Consider the following 20,817-nt stretch of genomic DNA (forward strand, 5'->3'; position numbering starts at 1 on the left):
TCAGTCGTGTCCGATTCCGTGTGACCCCACAGACGGCAGCCCACCAGGCTCCCCCGTCCCTGGGATTCTCCAGGCAAGACTTTCTTAATCAAATAGAAAAAAGAAATTGGGGGATCAGTTCAGTTCAGTCGCTCAGTCGTGTCCAACTCTTTGCGACCCCATGAATCACAGCACGCCAGGCCTCCCTGTCCATCACCAACTCCCGGAGTTCACTCAGACTCACGTCCATCGAGTCAGTGATACCATCCAGCCATCTCATCCTCTGTCGTCCCCTTCTCCTCCTGCCCCCAATCCCTCCCAGCATCAGAGTCTTTTCCAATGAGTCAACTCTTCGCATGAGGTGGCCAAAGTGCTGGAGTTTCAGCTGTAGCATCATTCCTTCCAAAGAAATCCCAGGGCTGATCTCCTTCAGAATGGACTGGTTGGATCTCCTTGCAGTCCAAGGGACTCTCAAGAGTCTTCTTTGAACCACAGTTCAAAAGCATCAATTCTTCAGCGCTCAGCCTTCTTCACAGTCCAACTCTCACATCCATACATGACCACAGGAAAAACCATAGTCAATTTCAGATATAAGTTGCTCATTTGTATCCCTGAGTGTTTTTTTTTTTTTCTATTTTTTGGCCTCACTGCATAGCATGTGGCATTGAACCTGTGCCCCCTGCAGTGAAAGCCCAGAGTCCCAACCTCTGGACCACCAAAGGAAGCCCATGGCTTTGTTTTATGTATGTCACAGTTTGAAGAGCTTGCTGGGTCCCATTACAGCTCTGCGTACTGAGGTTGTCGGATTTCTTTTTCTTTATTCAGGCATGGCTATTGATCTTTGGACAGCGCTTAATAGGAAAACTTATAAATCTGCACACAGTAGAGCCACGTAACCATAAATATTTGGGTAAGTGCACATGCGGTGACGTGTGTGAAGAGAGATTCCTTGTGTCACTACTGTTCAGCCACCCGACCGACGCTGTCTGAGAGGAGGCGTGGCAAAGGCTTGAACCTGCGCATGATGGAAGTATTCCAACAAGCTTGAAAAAGTATTAGGTGGTGTTTAAAATATTTTAGTCACAAATAAAATGTCAGCTGTAAGTGCAGGTTTTATGGAGCACTGCTGCTCTGTATGATGTCACCCATAAAAAATAGAAGTGCCCACACATTTCCATCAGACACCACTTTTCTCTAAGGAGCCCATTTATTTGGGGGATTCTTTTATAGCATCAGCAAGGCCAGTGAGAAACTTCCATCTGCTGTACTTCTCTCTGCTTCTGCTGGCTCACCATCTCCACTGGCGTCCAGCTCAGACAAAGCCACCACCTCATTTTGTCCAGATTCTACCCACACCCCGCTGGTCTCCGCAGGCACACTGGCTGCCCTTCTGTCCATTCTGCACACAGTTGCCAGGTTATTCAGATCATATCTTCTCCTTCAAAAACTCTGAAATGCTTTCCCATTTTTTTTTTAATGTGTTACGGTTTGATTAGGGAAAGGAAACAACTCTAAGTGAGATGGACCAAGAGATTTATTCAGTCAGTTTAGTTCAGTTGCCCAGTCATGTCTGACTCTTTGCGACCCCATAGACTGCAGCATGACAGGCTTCCCTGTCCATCACCAATTCCTGGAGCTTGCTCAAACTCATGTCCATTGAGTCAGTGATGCCATCCAACCATTTCAACCTTTGTCGTCCCCTTTCCTCCTGCCTTCAATCTTCTCCAGCATTAGAGTCTTTTCTAATGAGTCAGTTCTTCGCATCAGGTGGCCAAATATTGGAGTTTCAGCTTCAGCATCAGTCCTTCCAATGAATATTCAGGATTGATTTCTTTAGGATGGACTGATTGGACCTCCTTGCAGTCCAAGGGACTCTCAAGAATCTTCTCTAACACCACAGTTCAAAAGCATCAGTTCTCCCATGCTCAGCTTTCTTTATAGTCCAACTCTCACATCCATACATGACTACTGGAAAAACCATAGCTTTGACTAGACAGACCTTTGTTGGCGAAGTAATGTCTTTGCTTTTTAATATGCTGTCTAAGTTGGTCATAGCTTTTCTTTCAAGGAGCATGCATCTTTTAATTTCATGGCTGAAGACACCATCTGCAGTGATTTTGGAGCCCCAAAATATAAAGTCTACCACTGTTTCCATTGTTTCCCCATCTATTTGCCATGAAGTGATGGGACCAGATGCCATGATCTTTGGTTTCTGAATGTTGAGTTTTAAGCCAACTCTTTCACTCTCCTCTTTCACTTTCATCAAGAGGCTCTTTAGTTCTTCTTCACTTTCTGCCATAAGGGTGGTGTCATCTGCATATCTGAGGTTGATATTTCTCCCGGCAATCTTGATTCCAGCTTGTGCTTCTTCCAGCCCAGCGTTGCTCATGATGTACTCTGCATAGAAGTTAAATAAGCAGGGTGACAATATACAGCCTTGACATACTCCTTTCCTGATTTGGAACAAGTCTATTGTTCCATGTCCAGTTCTAACTGTTGCTTCCTGACCTGCATACAGATTTCTCAGGAGGCAGGTCAGGTAGTCTGGTATTCTCATCTCTTTAAGAATTTTCCACAGTTTGTTGTGGTCCACACAGTCAAAGGCTTTGACATAGTCAATAAAGCAGAAGTAGATATTTTTCTGGAACTCTCTTGCTTTTTCAGTGATCCAAAGGGTGTTGGCAATTTGATCTCTGGTTCCTCTGCCTTTTCTAAATCCAGCTTGAACATCTGGAAGTTCATGGTTCATGTACAGTTGAAGCCTGGCTTGGAGAATTTTGAGCATTACGTTGCTAGCGTGTGAGATGAGTGCAATTGTGCGGTGGTTTGAACATTCTTTGGCATCACATTTCTTTGGGGTTGGAATGAAAACTGACTTTTTCCAGTCATGTGGCCACTGCTGAGTTTTCCAAATTTGCTGGCATATTGAGTGCAGCACTTTCACAGTATCATCTTTTGGGATTTGAATTAGCTCAACTGGCATTCCATCACTTCTTCTAGCTTTGTTCATAGTGATGCTTCCTAAGGCCCACTTGACTTCGCATTCCAGGATGTCTGGCTCTAGGTGAGTGATCACACCATAGTGATTTTCTGGGTCATGAAGATCTTTTTCCATAGTTCTGTGTATTCTTGCCACCTCTTAATATCTTCTGCTTCTGTTAGGTCCATACCATTTCTGTCTTTATTGAGCCCATCTTTGCATGAAATGTTCCCTTGGTATCTCTAATTTTCTTGAAGAGATCTCTAGTCTTTCCCATTCTGTTGTTTTCCTTTATTTCTTTGCATTGAACACTGAGGAAGGCAGAGCTTAGAACTTAAAAAGTTGTTGAAGAAGTGAACTGAAAATCAATTCACCAAACATCAACTTGCCAATTTCACCATTGCTTCTAGAATTATAATTGTGTATCTCCAATCTAGTCTAGTACCTGGCACAGAAGACATAAGGGCAGAAAGAGGGCTTATGTCTGTGGAATAGGACAGTGCGTTGCCGTTAAAGAAATTCCATTCAGGCATATGTAAAATATTCAGAGTTCTAGAAGTCCTACTCTGAAATATGAAACATAACTGAAATGAATCTCACTCTAGGTAGACAGAAAAATCTTAAGCATAATGATGAGGGGGAAAGCATGTGGCACAATTTCAATGAAACAAAACTAAATTGCTCCCAAACGACCCACTTACCTCCAAACTCTAATAATTAGGCCAATTTACTCTATATTTTATTAAAGTTCATTGACACATATATTTTCAAAAAATACTGAGCCTACATATTGTCTCTAGTTTCCAGCTCAATGGTATAGTGCCGTTCTCTGAGTCTGTTCTTTTTTTTTTTTTTTCCTTTAATGTTCTATGTTCTTTTTATCTCTCTCTCTCGACTCCATACCCATCAGAATTGGTAGTGCTGTTTTCTCTGACTGGGCTCTAATAGTAACTGCAGACTTTCCTCCCTCAGTCTCTCTGACTGTTCAGATTTCATATGTGAAGTACAAAAATCTTGTGGCAATTGTGTTTATAGCTCTGGCTAACCCTTTCCCCTCCCGGAGAAGGAAATGGCAACCCACTTAAGTATTCTTGCCTGGAGAATTCCATGGACAGAGGAGCTTGGCAGGCTACAGTCCATGGGGTCGCAAGAGTCGGACACGACTTATCGACTAAACCACCACCACCAACAACAACACTTTCCCCAGTACCTTCTGGGCAGGTGTATGCAGCGCTGAAGTTTGCACGTCTTCTGTAAAATGCCAGAAGCCTCCTTTTTGTGTTGGGGCTGGGGTTGGGGCCGGAGGGGTGTGGGGGGGTTGGGGCGGGGAGGTCACTCCTATTTGCACAGTTGTGCACTGCAGGTTTTATTGTGCACTTATCGTCCTCTGTGTTCTGTGCTCTCTGTCTATGGCAGAAGGCCATTAATAGCCCCATGCCTGCCAATTAAGAAGAGAACAAGTTCCAGGCTGAAAATAGACCCCAAAGGGCTGCCTCATAGAAACCCCGTAGTTTCTGCAGAGAAACTATGAAATCTACCTGCATACTTTAATCTCACTAAAACGGGGGTCCTCAACCCCGCATTACCAGTTGAGCTCCACCTCCTGTCAGATCAGCCTGTCAGCATTAGACTCTGGTAGGAGATCAAACCCTGCTGTGAACTGTGCATGCGAAGCATCTAGGCTGAGGGCTCTTTATGAGAATCTAAGGCCTGATGATCTGATTCTGTGTTATGGTGAGTTGTATAATTATTTCATTATGTATCACAATGTAATAGTAACAGAAATAAAGCACCCAATAAATGTAATGTGATTGAATCATCCCCAGACCATCCCTTCCATCACACCACCCCACCCCTTCATCCATGGAAAAACTGTCTTCCAAAAAACCAGTTCCTGGTGCCAACAAGGATGGAGATCACTGCGCTGAAAGACACATTCTAGCTTAGAGTGGTGTTGGGTCTAATTTGTTCTTTAATCTTTTCTTATCTTTTAAGTATGGGCTACATTGTATGTGATCATAGGAAGCATCAACTAGTTCTGCCTGAGAACGTTAGAGGAATTTCCTGGAGGAGACGACATTTCTTAAGTGATATTTTTTCATGAAGACTCACAGCTTGTGAGCTTGAAACTTACCAACATTGCTCTTTCAAATCTATATCAATTAAATATGTGGTTTGGCACTTTTCTAGTAAAAGCAATAGTGTTTTGTCAATTTATCAAAGTTTCTGGCCCCTGGAGATACTCCAGGAACACATCTGTAAGATCACCAGCAGGAAGGAGGGAAAAAGCCAATGAACCCATATGGAACGTTGAGTCTATTATTAAATGATACTTTGATTCCATAAACTGAAGGAACTAGCTACAGTCACAAGGAATAAAGCATTGAACAGTGAGTTCTTGGACATCATCAATGGAAAATATTGCCCTCTGTAGTGACTGGCAGCTACAGAGTGATTCTATAAATAGACAAACATCTTCTGTTATGACCACCATGTGAAATATTTAGCTGTTGGAAGCCTGACTTGCAGAAGAGCACTCTCAAGCAAAAATTAATGGCCATGCTAGCCACAAGTCCTAAAGTTCTCTGTCAAACAGTCTAATCAATCCTTTATGCATTGCACACCAATATATGTCAAACACTTGGATTCCAGATGATTGCAGTGGCTTGATATAAAGTGGCCCCATAACTCAGTATTCCTCTTTCTCTCTTTATTTTCACCTTGTCTTACATATGCGCTGTACCCGTTACAAATTTGTCCTATACCCACTGTGCCCCTAAATGATGACTTTTTTAATCAATCACTTCCTCTAAAAAGGAATAATGCAGGACATATATAAGAGTTTCCAAAGTCAGCGTAACAAAGGTGTGTGCTGGGTGCCAGACACGGACAGGTCGTTTTACCTGGGCTATATAATTTAATTTCATTCTTATGACAGCCTATGAATGTGCACTGTTGCTCTGATTTACAGATGGGAAAACTGATGCTCAGAAAGTCACAAAGGACCATCCTCAAAGGGATGTGGTTCTCTGGCAAAGGGGGGAAATGGTTTCAGAATTTCATTTAAAGGAACAAAGTGAAAGAACAAATATTTAATGAAATATTTAAAAGAGTTAAACTCACTGGGACACAAAGTCAGTTAGTAGTTATCAGAGTCTTGAGAAAGAGAAAATGGGGAATTATTGCTTAATGTTTACAGAGGTTTTGTCTGGAGTGATGAAAAAGTTTTGGAAACATGCTAATGGTGGTTGTAAAACATGGTGAATGTAATTAATGCCACTGAACTGTACATTTAAAAATTATGGTCTAGTGGTTAAGAATCCACCTTCCAATGCTGGAGACGTGGGTTCAATCCCTGTTTGGGGAGCTAAGATTGCAACTGAAGAGCTGCAACTAGAGAAGCTTGAGTGCACTGCAACAAGAGAAAAAGCCTACATGCTGTAACGAAGACTCCACACAGACAAATTTTTAAAAACCCACAAAACTGATAAAATGGCAAATTGTATGCTGTATATATTATGTGCTTCCCAGGTGACTCAAATGGTAAAGAATCTGCCTGCAATGCAGGAGACCTGGGTTCGATCCCTGGGTTGGGAAGATCCCCTGAAGGAGGGCTTGGCAACCCACTCCAGTATTCTTGCCTGGAGAATCCCTGTGGACAGAGGAACCAGGCGAGCTACAGTCCATGGGGTCGCAAAGAGTCTGACATGACTGAACGACTAAGCACAGTAAAGGTGGCTCAGTGGTGAAGAATCTCCTGCCAATGCAGGAGACTGGAATTCAATCCCTGGGTTGGGAATATCCCCTGGAGAAGGAAATGGCAACCCACTCCAATAGTCTTGCCTAGGAAATCCTAGGGACGGAGGAGCCTGGTGGGCTGTAGTCCATGTGATCGAAAAAGAGTCAGACATGACTTAGCAACTAAACAACATATATATTTTACTATAATAAAAAAAGATGGGAGAGGAGGGGAAAAAAAGCAACAATGTGAGAGCTTCGAAGGACACTCCGCTTTCCTCAGTTCCCAGTAGATTTTTTCTGCCATCCCTTGGATGTGTCTGGTTGGTGCTCCAGCGGGACACTGTCTCTGGCCGTGGTTTTGTCCTTGACCGTGTACCTTCATCACTTTCAGGATATCCTTTCTTTTTTCCAAGTGAAACCCCTTAATTTGTGAAATGAAAAGCTGTGGAATTGGGATCTTTGCTGATAGAAACTTGGTGCAGACTTATTTGTGTTACAAAAGAAAGTAAACAGAGGATAAACAGTGGCATTTGTTCTTTTCAGAGACAATAGATTTCCGTGTTAGAATGCACAGTCGCTTCCATTAAGCCTAAGAATTTTGCTTTTAAAAATTTTGAAGTGTATTTCTGACTGTGTGCTCTAGACAAAATAAAACACCTAGAATGGAGAGGTTTGTTTGTTTTTGTTTTTTCATTATTAGGCCTAGACATGCTCCTCCTAGCTGTTTTGGGGGGAATAATCTGTGAAATTGTCATAGTCAATTTTATTGTATACCTTTTTATATCTCCAGTTTTGACACAGTGGACCTGGCTAGTAAATGAGTCATGGAATGATCAGTCATCACAGTATATTTAATTTAGCTGAAAAATGGCAAATGAAACAGTTCTGATATATGGCTACTTCGGATACAAGTTATTGATTATGAAGTTTTTTTAATGGAAATTATTGTTGAATTATCCAAGGAAGCATAGCTCTGACTAATGAGATAAAATTAAGCAAAAGAAAAATGTGAACTGAATATCAAGAAATACTTCCAGTAGATGAGCTTGGGATTAAATCGGACGGAGAAGTCCCAGTGGAAGTGGCTGGGGGACATTTAACACCATACATGTTACTTTGAGCTGCAGTGAACTTAAACAATTTACAAGCGACAGACTCTGACTTTGGCAGGATGATGAGTGAGATCATATCTCTAGTTTCATTGATTCTCTTACCCTGGTATACATTCACAGCCTCACATCCCCTATGGACAGAATTTATGTGTGTGTTAAATTTTCTGATTATCGTTTTTTTTTTTTCCAGGAAACACTCTTTTTAGAGCATCGCCTGGTCCCATCAGAAATGTCTTCCTTAAGTGGGAAAGTTCAGACAGTCCTGGGCCTTGTGGAGCCTGGCACACTGGGCCGCACCCTGACCCACGAACATTTGACAATGACCTTCGACTGCTGTTACTACCCACCTCCTCCAAGCCACGAAGCTATCTCCAAGGAGCCTATTATAATGAAAAATTTATTTTGGATCCAGAAAAACCCTTATTCCCATAAAGAGAATCTGCAGCTGAATCAGGAGACTGAAGCCATCAAGGAAGAACTGTTGGATTTTAAAGCCAAAGGTGGAGGAGCTTTGGTGGAAAACACCACCACTGGGCTGAGCCGAGACGTGCGGACCTTGAAGTGGCTTGCGGAAGAGACTGGCGTCCACATCATAGCGGGAGCTGGCTTTTATGTGGATGCGACTCACTCTTCAGAGACCAGAGCCAAGTCAGTGGAGCAGGTATCAATAAAAGCCTTCATTTCTTGGACAATTGTTGTTGTTGTTCTTTAGTCTCTAAGTCATGTCCAACTCTTGCAACCCCATGGACTATAGCCCACCAGGCTCCTCTGTCCATGGGATTTCCCAGGCAAGGATACTGGAGTGGGTTGCCGTTTCCTCCTCCAGGGCATCTTCCCGATCCAGGGATTGAACCCTTGTCTCCTGGTTGGCAGGTGGATTTTTTACCACTGAGCCACCAGGGAAGCCCTTCTTGGATATTTGTGTGTAAATTCAGAACAGTCAGCCCTTCAGACCTTGGATTATCCCTACACGTCATCTATATTTGGAAATGTCATTGGCTCAGAGGCATGCTATGGAAATTTGCCAGCTAGCAAAGACATCTGTCACTGGGACCTAAATTAGGAACATTTCATTTTACAAAGAAACAGTGTCCTGGAAGAAGATCTTAATGCATGGGTCACCAAAAAACCTGATATGTTCATACTTTGATTCACGTATATGATATCGGCTCAGTAGTGGTGGCACAGATTTGTGTAAATCTCAACTTTCCATTGTAAGCTTCAGTTATGCAACCTCAGTTTTCTTTCTGGATTTTATAATGTAACCAGCAATAAAAATTCACTCTAGGGTGAAACTTGGCAGGCAGAGACTTGGCACTTTTGCAAATATGTTTCCTTCTCCTTTTACAAAACAAGACGGGTAGAAGAAAATCCACTTTCCTGTTTTTGTTTAAATAGGATCTTAAGCAAGAATGGGCAGAAGGAAAAGTAAATCTTTCAGGGATTAAAGAGAAAGAATAAGCCACAAAGCTTTTTTTGCATGTGTATGTGTGCTCCTTCTATATATACACATAATACAAATGTATATGTATTTACATGTATATGTATATATTCATGTGTATCTTCCATTATCTGTTTCATAGGCGTAGAATGTCAGCTGCAGCCTTTGTAAAGAATCAGTCTTTAAAATACTTTATATTTCAGATTTTTATCTGCATTTTTCCAATAAGGCCGTTCTCTTTTTAATTGGTGTCTTATTTATTGATTGATTTTTGGCCACACCATGCAGCATGCAGGATCCTAGTTCCTTGACCAGGGATTGAATCCAGGCCCCCTGCATTAGGACACATGGACTCCCAGTCTGTGGGTGTGCTCAGTCATGTCCAACTCTTTGCCAACCCATGAACTATAGCCTGCCAGGCTCCTCCGTCCATGGGATTCTCCAGGCAAGGATACTGGAGTGGGTTGCCATTTTCTATTCCAGGGGATTTTCCCAGGAATCAAACCCGAGTCTCTGTGTCTCTTGCATTGGCAGATGGATTCTTTACCACTGAACCACCAGGGAAGCCCAGGGATATATTCAAATATATATATATATATATATATATATATATATATATATATATATATATATTTAATTGGTCTCTTTATATACATTGATATTATTTGAAGACTATCCTGATATCAGGGATTACACATTCTTCTAACCACACATAGCAGTAAATATAAATAGGAACCCCCCCAAAATGTCATCTTAGAATTGTATGCTGTGAATTTGCTTTGCTGCATAGTGTAGCTTCCCTGATGGCTCAGATGGTAAAGAATCTGCCTGACCCAGGTTCGGTCACTGGGTCGGGAAGATTTCCTGAAGAAGGGAATGGCAATCCACTTCAGTATTCTTGCCTGGAGAACTCCATGAACAGAGGAACCTGGAGGACTATAGTCCATGGGGTTGCAAAGAGTTGGACATGACTGAGTGACTATACTTTCTTTTTCATAGTGTAAAGGGAAATTCCCAGGAGGCTGAGTGGTAAAGAATCCACTTGCCAATGCAGGAGACATGAGTTCAATCCCTGGGTCAGGAAGATCTCCTGGAGAAGGAAAAGGCAATCCACTCCAGTATTTTCACCTGGGAAATCCCATGGATAGAGAAGCCTGACAGGCTACAGTCCACGGAATCACAGTGAGTCAGATACAACTTAGCAACTAAACAACAAAAACAGTAGGGTAAAGGACAGAATAAATAATAGAGAATTAAAGAATTACTTGTTACGGTTGACACAGACTCAAAGACAGTCTTTTTACATTCTACATGCCCCTGAGATTAAATTATGGATTTTTATCTCAATGAATGAATGAATGTACAAGGTATGTACTCTTCTTAAGTCACTTTTCCCCATGTAGCTTCCTAAATCCATGAATTTCTTGTAAAATAATCACAGTAAGATACTATTAAATCTTTGATTTAGAGTAACTTGTATTTTTTATGTTTTTTTTTAATTAAAATTTTTTTAAAATTTTCTTTGGAGTATATTTGATTACCAATGTTGTGTTCGTTTCAGATGTCCAGCAAAGTGATTCAGTTACACATACACATGTATAACTTTTCAAATTCTTTTTTTTTTTTTGGCCACATTTGCAGCATGTATCATCTTAATTCCCCAACGAAGGATTGAACCCGGGCCCCCTGCATTGGAAGCATAGAGTCTTAACCACTGGACTACTCTAAAATTCTTTTAGTATAACTTGTTGAATTTGAGATTTTGCCAGTAAAATGCCTTTCTCATTTGCCAATATTAACTGAACGAATGTTGAATATATTTATACATTTTTAAAAGAATGAGTGACTCAATGAATAAATTCATTCACATACTGTATTGACTCTCTGTTGATAAAATCCAGTTTATAAATTTTCATTCTCACTCTTCCTTAGCTTACTGATGTCCTTGTTAATGAAATTCTCTGTGGAGCCGATGGAACCAGTATCAAGTGTGGTGTTATTGGGGAAATTGGTTGCTCCTGGCCTCTGACTGACAGTGAAAGAAAGGTTCTGCAGGCAACAGCTCACGCCCAGACTCAGCTTGGCTGTCCTGTTATTATTCATCCCGGAAGGAATCAAAGTGCACCGTTTCAGATTATCCGAGTGTTGCAAGAAGCTGGAGGAGACATCTCCAAAACCGTTATGTCACACATCGATAGGTAAGCAGAACATCTACCAATTAATGTCAACCATCTCATGATTCATGGATGATCAAATAAATAGAATTATCAGACCAATGAAACACTAGAGAAAACTACTAACTACACGTTAGATAGTATTTAGAAAGTTTTACCATAAACATTAATAAAAGTCACTGATGCCATTTTTGTGTCCCTACTCTGTGTTAGTACCCTAGGTATTTTGCGTAAGTCATTTCTTTTAATTTAGTTAATCCTTCATAACCCTTCATGGTATTCATGCTGCTGCTGCTGCTAAGTCGCTTCAGTCGTGTCCGACTCTGTGCCACCCCATAGACGGCAGCCTACCAGGCTCCCCGTCCCTGGGATTCTCCAGGCAAGAACACTGGAGTGGGTTGCCATTTCCTTCTCCAATGCATGAAAGTGAAAAATGAAAGTGAAGTCGCTCAGTCGTGTCCGACTCTTCGCGACCCCATGAACTGCAGCCCACCAGGCTCCTCCGCCCATGGGATTCTCCAGCAAGAGTACTGGAGTGGGGTGCCATTGCCTTCTCCAATGGTATTCATAATCCTTCATAATACCTTCAAAGGTATCACTGCTTTGCCTCAAGGTATGATGTCACAGTTGGTGTCAATTCCAACTGCTTAGTATTTACCAGTAGATAGAGTGGTAGATTTATCTGCAAATATAAAGGGAAGGCAAATTGGTTTCATTCTGAGAATAAAAACACGCATATAAATGTTGAGGTTTGCTGTTGTGACTGATGGTTTGAATTATCTGAATTTTGGAAAATGCAATGCTAAAAAAGTAATAGTAATACATATATTATTTGTTTGGTGGTATTATATCTTAGTTTCCTATCGTTCTATAACAAATTATAAGAAACTGGGAGGCTTCAAGCAGTAGAAATGTATTCTCTGACAGCTCTGGAGGCCAGAAGTCTGAAATTAAGGTGTTGGCAAGGCTGTGCTTCCTCCAAGGACCTACAAGGAGGAGCCTTCTTTGCTGTTTTCACCGTCTGGTGGTTCCAGGCTTTCTTTGGCTGGTAGCCGCCTAAATTCAATTTCTGCTCTGTCTTCAGATGGTCTCCTCAAGCCCATCTGTGTCTCCTCTTTTGTTTCTTATGAGGACTCCCGTCATTAGATTTAATGCCCACCCAGATCATCCAGAATGACCTCATCTCAAAATCGTCAACTTAATTACATCTGTAAAGACCCTCTTTCCAAAGAGGGTCACTTTCAAAGATTCAGAGAGTTGAAACATGGACATGTCTTTTTGAGGTCCACCACTCAGCCTCCTCATATTATATTAGATGTGTAGGGTCAGTAAAATAACTGACTATATAAACAGACAGTAGCTACAGTCATCAGAATGAAAACGTCCAACAATGTTGCAAAGGCTAGACACTGGTCCTTGCACTGAATTGATGAAGGAATTAACATAGTACCAATGAGAATAATAATACATTACAATTGCTTCTATCTTGCAAAGTGGAATAAAGTCATGTTAGCAGACTGATAAATCCTGATCATGAGACCTGACAGTCTGCTATTTAATAAATTAATGTTCCTATGGAATGTATTGGCAAAATGCTTCATCTTGATAAAAACACTGTAAAATCTTGTGCAGAAAAAATATTAAACATGTTACAGTTGTGGCAGAACAGAGAAGCGAGTGTTAATGGGAAAACTGAGGGACATGGAGGTAAAGGCAGTTGTTCTGGCAGATGGTATCCAGATCAATACTTGGCAATCTTCAGGAATCTTCTGGTTGTACTGATAAAATACAAGGATGCTTCTCGATAATGGTCACTGAGGTAGTACATCACAGTGTGAAGAATAGAATCTTTGGACCCAGAGACAACTTCTTTTAACTTTTGCCTCTACCATTTGCTCTGAGGTCTTGGGTAGCTTCATTTGAATTTAAAATAATGTATTTTTTATCATATTTTGTATGATATGGAATATATGTAGCACCTTTAGTCAATAAGATGATTTTTAATTCTTTTTAAACAGTGTGAAATATATCAGACATGCAAAAGTGTATAAATAATATATATTTTTAAAATTTAAAAATATTTATTAGGTTTTTGAAAACATTGTGTTTTGCTGTTACCATATAAACGCTCTCTATATATCCATTAGACTACAGTTGTTAATGGTGGTGTTCAAATATTCTATATTTCTACTGACTTTTTGATTTCTCAATCTATTGGTTACCATGAGAAGTATGTTAAAATCCATCATGGTGGATTTTTAGTTTCTGATTGTACGTATTTCAATTTTTGCATCATATATTGTGAAGCTATGTTATCACATGCATACAAATTATTATTTTTCCTGGTGAAATGAAATATATCAACATATATTGAGCTGCTCTACATTGTAATGTGAATACTGGGGAGGGGGTTTTAAAAGCTGTTTTACCTGATGTTGATGTGCCTATACCAATCTTTACATGTTTGTCTTTATAGTTTATGTGTGTTATATAAAAAGCATATGGCTGTGTTTGGAGTTTTACCCAGCCATATTCTTTTTATATGGTAAACCCAATTTTTTACATTCACTATGTCCACTGATTTTTTTGTCATAGTTACTGTTAAAATTTCTTGATTTATTTTTATTGTTTCATTTTCATCTCCATATTCTATTTTTCCCCTTCTTTGGAAGGTATGTATACTATTTATATTCTATTAGTGGTTACAGTAGAAAACTCAACCTGTATATTTAATGCATATAATTTTAAAAGTTTCGAATACAGTAAATATTTTTACCTTCCTTCCTTCCTTCCTAGTAATACAAGGACTTTAAAATCCTTCAGCCTCAGATATAATCTAAGTTATATGCTAAATTTTTCAGGACATGGGGTCTACTTGATTTTTTAAAACCCAGTGATTAGATATTATTTTGTTATTAAAAACATGGTCAGTGTATATTTAGATTAATGTTTTTGCTTTTTTCCTTTGCTTACCATTTTTTCCTCACATGTCAGATCTTTATCCTTAAAATACTACTTATTTCCTGAGGTACATCATTTGATCTTCCTTTACTGAGGGTCTGTTTTGGTAATAAATACTTAGGTTTCATGTGTCTGAAAATGACTTTATTCCTTCGTTCATAAGGAATAATTTAATATAATAGATAATTTATAATAATGGATTAGAATGGATAATTCTATTTAAAAGTTATTCTCCCTAAGTCCTTTAAAGGTATTCCATTTTCAACTGACATGTATTATTGCTGTTATATCAGCTTTAAGTAATTGTGTTTCCTTTTAAGTTATCTGTCCGTTTTTCAGATTACTTGTACCATCTTTGTCACCTGTTCTGTATTTTACCCTATGAGCTATCTCGGTGTGAATTTCTTTTTTATTTTGTTGCTTGGAATTCCTGGGTAGGAAGGTATTTTCCATTGTTTCTGAAAAACTTCAGCCATTGTCTCTTCAAATATTGCTTCCTATTTCCTTATTATATATAAGTTGATACATGTAGGATCTTAATACCTGTACTTCGTTATTCATTTGTGTCTTTGAGCTGTAATTTCTTCAGTCTCATCTTCCTATTTACTACTTCTCTCTCCAGTGGAATCAATCTGCAGCTTAGTCCATCCGTTTGGTTTATAATATTAAGAACTATAGATTTTTTCTTCGATAAGTTTCATTTGGTTACTTTTAAGTTCTCTTTGGTTAATTTTGATCATTTATTTTTCCTTCATCATATTTTCAGCTTCATCTTTTAAAAATTATCAAAAATACAATCTTAACTTTGTAGTTAATAAACCTAATTTCCACTGTCTTTTTACTCTGACTTTATAGTTCGTTGGTTCTTCTGGCCCTCATTCATTATTTCCTTGTAAAATATTACTGTGATCTTAGATTGTTTGGAAATTATTATGAGTTCTAGGTTGGAGGGTATTTTCCTATTTTTTTTGTTTTGTCTTGTTTGTTTCTTATAGGGAGTTAGGGGGCATTACTAACTTGAGACTACTTTAAACTAAATTTTTAAAAATTATAAACCAGTTTTTACTGTGGTAAAATACATACTGCTGAAGAATTGATGCTTTTGAAGTGTGGTGTTGGAAAAGACTCTTGAGAGTTCCTTGGACTGCAAAGGAGATCCAACCAGTCCGTCCTAAAGGAGACCAGTCCTGAATATTCATTGGAAGGACTGATGCTGAAGCTGAAACTCCAGTACTTTGGCCACCTGATGTGAAAAACTGACTCATTAGAAAAGACCCTGATGCTGGGAAAGATTGAAGGCAGGAGGAGAAGGGGACGGCAGAGGATGAGATGGTTGGATGGCATCACCAACTCAATGGACATGAGTTTGAGTAAACTCTGGAAGTTGGCAATGGACAGGGAGGCCTGGCATGCTGCAGTCCATGGGGTTGCAAACAGTCAGACAGGACTGAGTAACTGAACTGAACTGAAAATACATATAACATAAAATTTACCACCTCAACCATTTTGAAGTGTCAAGTTTGGTTGTTTTTGGTACATTCATATTGTTTGGCAACTAATATCTAGAACTCTCTTCATCTTGCACAACCGAAACTCTATGCCCATGAAACAACAATATCCCCTCTCCCCTCGATGCTCCCTACCCCCAGTCCATGGCAACCACCATTCTACTGTCTCTATGAATGTGACTACTGCAGGTATCTCATATATGTAGAATTGAACTGTATTTGTCTTTTTGTGACAGCTTAGATGTTTGAGGGTTTTAGAACCACACAGATGCTATGAATTTTGGCCCCTAAATTCAGTAAGTACAGGTTTGTGGTTATTGATTCTCATGGAAGACTCTTTTCCTGACTACCTCCATTCCACCAGAAGACAAGACTGAGGAAGAAATAAAATCTCTAAAAACTCCTTCTGTGGGCCAGGTTTTTACTGAGTCCACCCACATGGGTGTTTTTGGGGGGAGTGAAAGGAGTACTCCCTTTATGTACTGGTGGAAGCTATATCTCTGATTGATCTCTGTTCATCCCCAGCACTTTCTCACTTCACCCTTTAAAACCCTCCAGGTAACAGAAAACAGCAATCTGATTAAAAAATGGGCAGAAGATCTGAATATATATTTCTCCAAAGAAGACATAGAGATGATGAACAGGTACATGAAAAGATGCTCAATATCATTAGTCATCAGGCAAATTAAACCACAGTGAGATATCATCTCACACCTGTCAGAATGGCCATCATAAAAAAGAACACAAATTACAAATGTTGGCAAGGATGTGGAGATAAGGAAACCTTTGTATAGTGTTGGTGGGAGTGTAAGTTGGTGCAGTCCCATGGAAAACAGTATGGTGGTTTCTCAGAAAACTAAAGATAGGAGTATGTGACCCAGAACCTTCACTCCTGGATATAAAGCCCCAAAGCCAAAAACAATGATTCGAAAAGATATGTGCCCCCGCAATGCTCACAGTAGCATCATCTGCAATTGCCAAGACATGGAAGTAACCTCAGTGCCTGTCAACTGATGACTGGATAAAGAAGTGATATACAGTACTCCATTATATATAATGGAATACTGCTGCTGCTAAGTCGCTTCAGTCATGTCCAACTCTGTGCAACCCCAGAGACGGAAGCCCACCAGGCTCCCCCGTCCCTGGGATTCTCCAGGCAAGAACACTGGAGTGGGTTGCCATTTCCTTCTCCAATGCATGAAAGTGAAAAGTGAAAGGGAAGTCACTCAGTCGTGTCCGACTCTTAGCGACCCCATGGACTGCAGCCTACCAGGCTCCGCCATCCATGGGATTTTCCAGGCAAGAGTACTGAAGTGGGGTGCCATCGCCTTCTCCGAATGGAATACTACTCAGCCATAAAAAGGAATGAAATTTTGCCATTTGCAACTACATGGATAGATAGTGTACTACTAGAGAAAGACAAACACTATATGATATCACTTATGTGTGGAATCTAAAAAAATACAACAAACCAATGAATATAACAAAAAAGAAATAAGCTCACAGATAAAGAAAACAAACTAGTGGTTACCAGTGGGGAGAGGATAGGGAGAGGGACAAGGTAGCAGAAGGGGATTAAAAGGTATAAACTACTATGTATAAAATAAATAAGCCACAATGATATTCTATACAACACAGGGAATATAGTCAATATTTTATAACTAATAAATGGAATACAAGCTTTAAAAGTTGTGAATCACTATGTTGTACACTAGAAAGTTACATAATATTAAACATCAGTTACACTGCAATAAAAAAAAGCACGTGGGAAAACGGCAGCTCTGGGTCACCCCTACACCTCATTTCTCTGCTCTCTCTTTTGTTTCTGCACCACCACCACCCACCCCCGCCACCCCGAGCAAGTCCTTTGCTTTCCTACCAGCTTAGACAGGCATTTTAAAATATGATCTTTTGTCCCTTTTCATTTTATTCATTATTTTATATGTACTCTGCTTGGAAGTTTTCCTGTGAATGTTCAGCCTGCCCTACTGCTTAAACTGGCTCCAGCTTTCTTAAAGAATCTATCTGTTTATAGCTAGACATGTAAGCAAGTTAGAAAATGATGCCTGCTCAGTTGCTCAGTCATGCCCGACTCTTTGCAATGCCATGGAGGCTATAGCCCACCAGGTTCTTCTGTCCATGGGACTGCCCAGGTAAGAAGAGTGGGTTGCCTTTTCCTTCTCCAAGCCAGAAATTCAACTCACATCTCCTGCATTGGCATACGGATTCTTTACCACTGAGCCATCAGGGAAGCCCTAGAAAATGATGCTTGGCCTTAATAGAACGTAACCTTTCACTGGAAATTGTGAGATAAACCTTAACTTCTAAAACAGTAGGACTTCTCTGTTCAGATAGTCAAACTATACCCCTGATCAGGGAACTAAGACCCTACATGCCATGCAGCCAAAAGGTTTAAAAAATAATAAAATAAAATAAAATGGAGTCTTTAAAAATATTTTAATAAAAAATATAAATATATATATGCATACATATATATGTCTGTATATATATCTGTTTATTTTTTGCTCATAAAATCAACATGTATAGGTACACATATACGTGTACACACACTTGTATATGTATTTTCTTTTGAGCAATAAAGCTACACTATCTCAGTTTCATTGACTGCCATTTCATTGCCTCTTTTAAAAATGGCCTGAGATGGAAGGTGGAGCTTGACCTGACATCAGCCAAACTCAGAGCACCCTAGAAAATCCTGAGACCAATCCTAGAACAGCCACCCATTCTGTACCCATACAGGGATGATTCAGGGTTCCAGTGTCTAAAAAAACAGTACTGTGCCTATAAGTATGAATATTTCAGAGCACAGGCAAATTAGGGGAAATGGCCTCACAAAAAGGAGTTCACTGGGAAAAACAAACCAAAGTAACAGAAGAAAAAAGTCAGGGGGGCAGAGGCGGGCAACGTTAGCTTTTTGATGTGAGTGTTCACAGCAAGACAGTTGCCAGGCTAACGTTGGACTAGGTCATCTTTTCACAGACTCTCTGAGGTCCACTGCTGCACACACAGTCTGATCTGTATTGAAAGGGCAAGGACTTCAGCTTCTATAATGGGGACACATCACAAAAGAACATGTATCTCATGTAACAAAACGCGCAGACAACACACACAAAAAGAAGAGAATCCTGAAAACAAGCCTTCCAGGAAAACAACAACAGAAATTTGGGGGCATAAAGGAGAAGGTTCTGAACCCACGGGCTGTTGTGATTGCTGGTAGCAAGTTAAGATGCTGGCTCTGTCCTGTGACCCTTTTTTAGGACACTGGGCTCTCTAGCTTTTAACAGGCTTTCAATCCCTGTAAAACTGTCCATTCTTCTCTTTAAAGGTAGGATTTCTATCATTTGAGAATACAAAATGCAATTACTTCAGAGTCAGAGTACTTAATGATAGGGAAATATAAGTAAATACATGATATATGATAAAAAATAAAATACTTCAGGGTGTCCATAATCCTGGACACCTTTAATTTATTAAAGCAATAAATATTTTCGAAGATATGTAACTCTTCACTCACATTCAAACATAAGGCATTTTATCTTAAAATACGTGCATGTACACATACAACAACAACAAAACTGTGATAGGCCTAGCCCAGAGAAGCAGTTGGGACCCTGAGAGGGAAGGGTTAATGAATGGCCATCGCCTTAGGACACTCTAAACCACACTGTTGTCACGTGACCATTTGTGACCTGCTTCAGGTCATTTGCCTGGAGACAACAGCCTGACAAGATAAATCTGCTTCTGTGTCTAGTCCCCTCCCCTAACCATCTGTTCTCTTTAGGAAATGCCGGCCGGTGGAAGTGCCCAGGAATGCAGCGGGTGTAACCCTAGGGAATATCACAGGGGGGTGCCCTTGACAGTTACAGCCACCCAAAGTCAACATTTGTCAGAAAATAACACCAGCACTTCCGTGATGCTGTCTGGGTTTTTAATCCACAAAGGCTTTGTGCCTTTTAATCACTTACTAAAACTTGACTATCTGTTAAAACTCCAGCCACATTTTCAGGTGGCACGTCATCAGAGCCCTGCCTCTGGGCCTGGTCTGATACAGGATATATGTGATGGAAGAAGACAACCCAGGGAGAGTCTTGTTGCCACCTGCCTCCAAGGAAGTTTTCTCTGCCGTGGACTATAGAGTAGCTGTAGGTATTTTTATGACAACAAAATTCTTTCATTACCAACGAAGGTGGGGTAGAGAGACATGGTTGGAAGGTATTTGGGCATTAGCTATTTACTGATCAAACTCCAAGCCCTTGGGAGGGCAACAGACAGGTGCTGTGCCTCAGTCTTTTTCTGCTTAATTATGTATTTAACAAAACAGAGGGCTTTGATGGAAACCCAGGGCCTAGAGTATGATTAGGGGCACAGTGATAATTAAGTGCAGGAACACAGCACATCTCTCTGAAAATTTCTCCCCATGGAAGGCAGAGGAATTTTACCAGAGGGTTTCTAAAAGAGAAGGCAGAGCACAGGGGATGGACTATCAACACATATTATTCTCTTTAGCCCTGATTATTCATGCCAAATTTGCCCACCTCTTTAAAGGATGCAATTTTGATACATTTTTTATGCTCTTAATTAGATGAATGGAGTGAAGAATAATTTCATTTATTCTTTCATTCACCAAATATTTGTTAAGTGTCTAAATACCATATATCAGACACTAGGATGTAGCAAGGAGAAAGACCCACTTTCTGGCTTCAACATGAGTATTCTATTCTAATTATGGTGGCTTAACCTTAAGGGTGGGACCCGACTGAGCGACTTCACTTTCACTTTTCACTTTCATGCATTGGAGAAGGAAATGGCAACCCACTCCAGTGTTCTTGCCTGGAGAATCCCAGCGACAGGGGAGCCTAATGGGCTGCCGTCTACGGGGTCGCATAGAGTCGGCCAGGAC

At 40.2% G+C, this 20,817-nt stretch overlaps 1 protein-coding gene across 3 annotated transcripts in view; it reads left to right on the forward strand.

The window, feature by feature from the left end:
- Window positions 1-20,817, forward strand: part of PTER (phosphotriesterase related) — a 75,797-nt gene that overhangs the window by 31,136 nt on the left and 23,844 nt on the right. For 2 of the 3 annotated variants that reach the window (XM_061436131.1, XM_061436132.1), the window contains 2 exons: window positions 8,003-8,473; window positions 11,186-11,451. In XM_061436131.1, the coding sequence (XP_061292115.1) occupies window positions 8,042-8,473; window positions 11,186-11,451 (698 nt within the window). In that variant the 5' untranslated portion in view covers window positions 8,003-8,041. Of the gene's footprint in view, window positions 1-804; window positions 890-8,002; window positions 8,474-11,185; window positions 11,452-20,817 lie in introns of all 3 variants that reach the window. The other variant, XM_061436133.1, reaches the window with a different exon arrangement.

Source organism: Bos javanicus, chromosome 13 (genome assembly GCF_032452875.1).
Source record: "Bos javanicus breed banteng chromosome 13, ARS-OSU_banteng_1.0, whole genome shotgun sequence".
NCBI lineage: Eukaryota > Metazoa > Chordata > Mammalia > Artiodactyla > Bovidae > Bos > Bos javanicus.